This window comes from Convolutriloba macropyga, unplaced genomic scaffold (genome assembly GCF_964194025.1).
Source record: "Convolutriloba macropyga unplaced genomic scaffold, txConMacr16.3 SCAFFOLD_1024, whole genome shotgun sequence".
In the NCBI taxonomy this organism is placed as follows: domain Eukaryota; kingdom Metazoa; phylum Xenacoelomorpha; order Acoela; family Convolutidae; genus Convolutriloba; species Convolutriloba macropyga.
In genome coordinates, this window is record NW_027450841.1 from 54,240 (window position 1) to 61,429 (window position 7,190).

Below are 7,190 nucleotides of genomic sequence, written 5' to 3' on the forward strand. Positions count from 1 at the left end.
CTGAGGCCTTTTATTATACAGGATAAGGATATGCCATACGACTACAAAAAAACGACAAATACAGGCAAAAACAAAAAATTTGCACAAAAAATTATGCACGAAAACGATGTCCCCCAATCAATTAAATATTAGGCTGATCACCAAAAACATTTAAAATCTTCGTTTGCATTTTTTGAAGGTAACAAAAGTTGTAAATCAAATGACGCCCATTATATTGATACTGTCAAAAGAACAAAAACCTACAAAAAGGGCAAAAATGCAAAAATCACGAAAATTGGTTTTATGAAAATTGGTTGTTCCAAGAAGAAAGACCATTTGAGGAAAACAAAACCATCATAAGAGCAAATTTTATTTCAAAAGATAACTGATGTTAATTGTATATAGAGATGCTTAGCTACAATTTAACAGAAACAAAATTGGCAGATCTCAAAAATCTATCTCTTTTTTTATTAAAAACAAATATTTTCAAAGTTCATATCCAACAAAAGCTTTCGACTAAAAGTAGACAGTTTGTCAAACTAATCGGAAAACTAAATGCGACTGTTATTAATGAGACTAAATCATAATACTATAAAATAACATTAAATACAAGCTGAACTAATAAGTTTCACAAACAGCTTTACGAAACCACAGTTTTGAAACCATTAAATTTGTAAGATATTAACCACGAGATTATAACATCTTCATCTACGTCTCTTTTCACCACCATAATGTCTTTTTGTAAAACGACTATCACAAAAGGACAACAAAAAGAACCACAAAAACTGAAAAGTATCTAAATTTCAGAAAATTCTTCTGAAATAAATTGTGTAAGCCCTGAAGACATCGTTTAAAACGTTTAAACGACAGAAAATTATTTTTTGATTCAACAAAACATTAAAAAGCTATAAACAATAAGTCTAAATTACGAAAAAGATACAAAATTGTATAATACGAAAAAAAAACGCAAACCAGAGCAAAAAGGGATAAGTTGAAGAATACTATTCCTCTTTTTTGAAAAATTTAATTCGAAAGTCAAAACAAACATTAGCCATTTACTGATATTAGTTATTGAATTCATTTTTTCAATCAATAGTTGACCACTGAGACCTTTAATTACACAATATTTGGCATATGACAACAAAAATTAACAACAAATAAAGGGCAAAAAAACTCTATCAAATTCTGCAAGAGAACGGTGTCGCAGCCCTTCAACCATATGTTCTGAAATCGAAAACGTTCAGTTTCAAGTGTTGTAAAGCTTTTTTCATAAGATTGTTAGATAATGTACCAATTTACAAAAGAAACAAAAACAACAGCGAAAATGGGCAATTATGCACAAAAATCAGAAAATTTTGTATAAAAACTCGTAGTACCAAGAACAAGAAAACCTCCTTTTAAAACATTCGGCCACAAAACTATTTTTTATTGTATAAGAAAAAAAAATGACCTCTATTTACTGAGAATATGCAAAATGTTGACTAAAATATTATAAAAAATTGACAAATTCAAAAAATCACAGAATTTTCCTTAAAGCAAATACATTCAATAACATAAGAGACATTAGGTAGCAACCGAATGAATAGAAAAGGTTCAAGTGCACCTCATGAGGAAGAAATTTAGATCTTTGAGTGGTTAAACTTTAAAATCTGACTGCCAAAAGCATAACAATTGAAGGCAAGAATTCAGTAAAATTTTACTAAAACTCTTCCTCAAAGCCATAAAAATCCTTTGGTTCTCTGAAAACAAATTGTATCTACATTGAGCCTAAATTTACGTAAATTAGAACTGTCATTAACGGAGCCGTGAATAAAAAATTTTGTCAGTAATTAACTTTAAAAAAAAAAACAAAAGAAAAATGTTTCAAAAAAAAAGCAGCATCAAAATAAAAGCCAAAAATTCACTGATTCTAAGAATCCAAGATATTGTCAAACCTCTCCGTGATTTTGTCGCAAGCCCAGCAAGCCGACCAAGTGTTCGATGTGTTCGCCAATTATACCAATTGTTGTGAGGAATTCTTCAAATATTAAAAAAACTACTTTACATTTTTTATAATTATCGAGTTAAATCTGCAAAAAACGGCAAGCTTTTAATTCCAGAAGACTTTCATACGGCACCTAATTGCAACTAGCGCTCTCTTTGAGATAAGGGAGTCTGTTTTAAGGTTTCTAGGTCACTAAGTCTGGCAAACTTTGATTTTTGAAAATTTTATCAAAAATTTTAGCCAAAAAAAACTTCAATCGAACAATTCAGCAACCGTCTTCTATCTGTAACGGTAACAACAACACTCTGGCGTTCAAGATTTTAATTTATTTGAACTTTATTAGCGAAATTGTGCCAAATTTTAGCAAAAGATACTGAAAATGTGAACAAAAGCAGTCGAATGTTTTTATTTTTTAATATTTTTAATTCCGTATTCTACGCTGGACGGGCTTTTCAATGATACCACTCACAATTCTCTACGATGAATATATCGATCGGCCAAAATTGACTGAACAAAAAAACCCAGTTGAGTATATAGTTCCTCCTCCCCACTAAAGTGGGGGTCGGAACAATAAATAGTTCCTGTCCTGATCAAAGTATCAGCGCTATTTCAGCACATTAAATTGTAAAGAAAATAGACCGAATGCAACAATTGTAACAATTTTATTGAAATTGTTCCTGGAAAATTAGACTTACCCGGTGTGAATAAACTTCTTGAGCATGTCCAGCATTTTAGCCATGATTTTCTTATCGGTTGCTTCCCAGTTGACAAACACTGAGTTGGGCATTCCAAAGAGGTACTGGACCTCGGCACCCATTGCCGACTCGTTATTCTGTAGGGCCCCGAATGCCAAATCAAGCGGGCTAACCCGGTCAAGTGTGAACAAATATGCCCTGTTATAACCAAACTGGTCAAGGTTGCCTAAGAACTCATTAATTGGTAGAATTAACTTTTTATCTAATAATAACGATGATACAAATTGGTAACGCGTGAACGCATCCGAGCTTTGATCGATGGGGTAATATTCGTGTTTGATTAAGTCGCATTGAATGCCGTTCAAATTTTCGGCACTGCAGATTAAGTTTTTAACGTCGTTTTCAAAATCGGCAGTCGTGTAAAAATCAAGTCTTTCGAAGTCTAACTTGGGATGAACTTGATGAGTGAAGTAACCTCCAATATTCATGTTTATTCCTATTAAAATATCAATTCGACGCAAACGTGATAAGGATTCCCGAACTAATTTTTCCGATTCTGGTGACCAAAAGTTGTCGAATAGTTTTAGTTCTCTCGCTATCCTATTTAAATCTAAAGTTGACACTTTTTGAAGACATTTTGCAACATTTGCTGCTTCGTAAATGTTATCCTCATTTCGTTCGCAGTTTAACATTGAAAGCATAGTTTCCGTTGTTCGTTCTGTTCTGAACATTGTCTGGCGAGATAACGGATTTCCAGAAAGAAGAATTAACTTCTGAGCTAGATCTGGATTTTCAAGTAAAAGCTGGATAGCTATTGGAACTCCAGAAGATGCGACCATTAGGGTCAATTGCGAAGCATCACCGCCAAACTTTTCAGCGTGTTTTTGAATCCAATTCAGCGCCATTTTTGCGTCGGACAGTCCGATATTTCGTCCAAATTGTTGTTTGTCTAATTGTAGAAATCCTTGTGGGCCATTTCTGAAGTTTGCAACAGCGACCACCGCTTTGGAGTATGAAGCTAAGAAGCTCCCGTTCAACAGCACTGATTGAAGTAGAGCGTTGTTTGGTACCTGACCCCAAGTGTGGTACATGATATCCCTTGAGTCGAGGAATACCAAAATTCGAGCCTTTGAAGCGTAGTTCGGGGTCCAGACTGAAAGTCGGAGGCAGTCTTCATCTTCGTGTTCGTTAGCATACAACCCGTGACACTTGAACCGGTTAGCTCCAAAATTGACGATGCTTTCGTAAAGTGGACGTTTGAATGGCTTCGGAGCGGAGAAGCGTTCATGTGGAGACGAAGTTTTGGCACCGATAGGATTCGCATAGGGTATGTTTAAATACTGCTGGGTGTTACGTAATTGCTCGCCTTGGATATCTCCGAAGTCTTCAATATTCATAATCTTTTCAAGTGCTGAGTATTTTTCGGGAAGTAAGGAAATGATAAAGAAGAGAAGAACAAACGGGAATAAATCAATTTCAAATGGAAAAATGCGATAAATTTTGTAAGGCATAGTCACATTTGATCATGTTTGATGACGGATTCAATCTCCTGAAATGAACAATAAATTTCTGCCTGCTTTCAACATTCAAATGGAAAAATTTCGTTCTTTCATTTTTTTGTTCGTTTTTGATTAGTTCAAAGCCGAATGCCGCGTTATAGTAAAATACTTATTCATATTAATCATTATGTAGGCTTTAATTAGTCAAAGTTAAAGAAACTACAAAAAAATTACGCCCTACCGCCCTAATACATCCCCCTCCCACCCGCCTCCCATATAGTAATAAAATCAAAGTAATGTTTTGAGCAAACATTTATTGAATTTAGTGCAGTTTTCTTGCGTTAAACATAATGAATGGTGTGTATTTTTAAGCAAATCGAAAGCAAAGCAGAAATTTGTTCGTGGAAACAGATAACAAAAGTACCATTCATTTGCGAAAGATCACAGTTCCTCATTTTAGTGCTCTATTTTCCTTCAAATTCACTAATTTCCTTTCATAATTAACAATTAAAGAATTCAACTCAACAAAAACAATTGGAGGAAACGGTCAAAATGAATTCGCCCACAATTTACACATCAGCTGGCAAAAAAACTGAACAAAATGATTTTACGGGCATCACTCATAATTATTATGTGCAATTTCAATCGACCAAGTTAAATGATGCGGACATCTAAAACATTGACGCGGACATCGATGATCGTCACTTACATATTTTTTTGTGCTTAACGATAGTAGTCTAGAATTTCAGTGCTTTGCTAGTCCATATAAACTGTCTTAGATCTCCAACTGGAATTTAAAAAATTCTTTATTCCAGAACGCCTTTTTTGCTTTCCAAAGAAGAACATATGACTGATCAAAAACAAAAAAAAACATTTTGCGAAAAAAGGAAACGATTTGATGAAGCTGAGAGCTACTGCACACTTAATAATTGGACTCAGCAGACTCTTAAATGTCTTAAGTACAGTTGTCCAAAACATTTTTGTTTAATCGAAAAAATATATATTTGAAAGCAACCGTTCAAGTGCGTTTAACTCTTTTGAAATCAAATGACAAATCATGTAACAAAAGAAACTAAGCATTAAAACAACAAAAAAGTTTTAAATTAGTAATACTTTTGTGATCGCTATTTTCATTATTTCTTGTAATGTTATCTTTATTCATATTTTAAATAACAATTTAACTCATATTATTATTCCAAATTTCCGTATTGTTCCGACCCTACTTAGTGACGGGAGGAACTATACATTCAAATTGGTTTTCACTTTTTTTCTGTTTAGTCAATTTTTGCTGAACGATATATTCATCGTACAGAACTGTGAGTTTCATTAGAAAACGATTCGAACGTAGAATTTTAAACTATTTTTTATTTCTTGTTATTTCTTTCAAGGGGTTATCGAAGTTTAAAACCCTCGTCAATAATTGATATTTGCGTGTCAATTTGTTCACTTTTTCACTTTTAGAGTCATTTTTACTAAAATTAAGATTTTTTGCATCAAAAACTTGTTTCAAAATTGTTCTTTACAACAAAATAATGAACAATTTTAGGAAGCAAAAATAATGAAACAACAATAACAGGTCTAGTTCTGGTTTTATCGGGAAGTTTACAATCTAAAACATACTATACCTATTGGAGAGCACTTTTTTAAGTTTTAAATTTTTCAAAATATTTCTAGTTTTTCTCGTATCATTGAGAAAAAGCACCTGTTTAGATCACGGTATCATCACTGAAAACCCCCCAGTTCTGACCATGTGGAGCCCAGTGAACATTCATATTGTTTTCAAGGATCCATCGCTCATCGTTTTATGGCTTTCACGCTTTCGTAAGTCTTGATGATTTTTGTGTTTGCCTGTATTTGTACCATATTTCTACCCTTTATACCTATATCTTGTCTTCGTTAATTGAAAAAAACAATTAGCTTCCTAAAGAGGATTAAGTGAAACTACCTAAGGCTTCGAATTGATGCCTAATGGTTGTTGAGAATTCGAAAAACCCTTTTCAAAGGAAGTAGGATAATACCTCTGATGAAAATTCCCTTATTCCTAACATTCTTAAATAACATTTTTGTCTGCACATTGTTGAAAATTCTTTTTGTTAAATTTAAACTTTGTCTGGTTACCGGTATTTTTTTTGCTTTTAGGACACCGATGCTCCGAGTTTCAAAAAAATTTTATGATTTTTGGACATTTGTTCAAAATTTTGGCTTTTTTGAAGTCTTGTGGCCTTATGACAAATTTCAAAATCCTCATTAGTGTGTGAGAACTAATGGTCTTTTGCAAAAATCGCAATTGCAAAATATTTATATTGAAATTTCTCAAAAGACCCCTAATTGAACATAAAGAAGGTGTCAGAGAATAGCATATGGTTTTAATAGCTTCGACACTTTCTCCTAGCACTTTTTCATTGAGTTTTTGATTTTCGCTTGTTTTGGTCCATTTGTCTCTTCCTTTGTTAGACAATTAATTCAAAAATGTGGATGAGCGGGCTCGGAACATTATGTGCAAACGTAAATTACCGAGCCTTATTATTGCCACTACCACTGTGGTAAGTTGTCCATAGGCAGCATTAAGGACAGTTTAACCGTGCTACAATAAAAGACAAACGAACGCAACTAAAAATGTGTTACAGAGATAGCTGAACAAAGTACCTGCCAAAGAGTTGAGCGACGATATAAAATATGATGAAACACAAAATTACGTCGGGTATTAATTTGCAATTGTAATAATTGTACAAATGTTATTATACATATTTTTTCAAATAAAAAAATTATAAAAAATAATATAATCTTTCTTATCATTTAAAATAATATTATAATTGTTGGTTCTATTAAACACTAGTTTATGAAACCGCTTTCTATTATAACGATGAGAAGTCAAATCCAAATTTCCCCTGTTTTTTGACTTACCTGTTTTGAGTTCAAATATTTATCACAATTCGCTTTAGTAAACTTTTGCAAACATTTGCATAAATTCTGAAAACGAACAAACGAAAATCCGAACTCCCAATTTTGTTTAAATTTGTCTCAGCAAAATTG

General features: G+C 32.9%; 1 protein-coding gene across 1 annotated transcript; it reads right to left on the reverse strand.

Annotated features, from left to right (window-relative positions):
• Window positions 1–2,509: 2,509 nt before the first annotated feature.
• Window positions 2,510–4,282, reverse strand: LOC142356197 (cholinesterase-like). The gene has a single exon (XM_075408151.1). The coding sequence runs from the start codon at window positions 4,167–4,169 to the stop codon at window positions 2,655–2,657; it is 1,515 nt and encodes a 504-aa protein (XP_075264266.1). The 5' UTR covers window positions 4,170–4,282; the 3' UTR covers window positions 2,510–2,654.
• Between the last annotated feature and the right edge of the window lie 2,908 nt (window positions 4,283–7,190).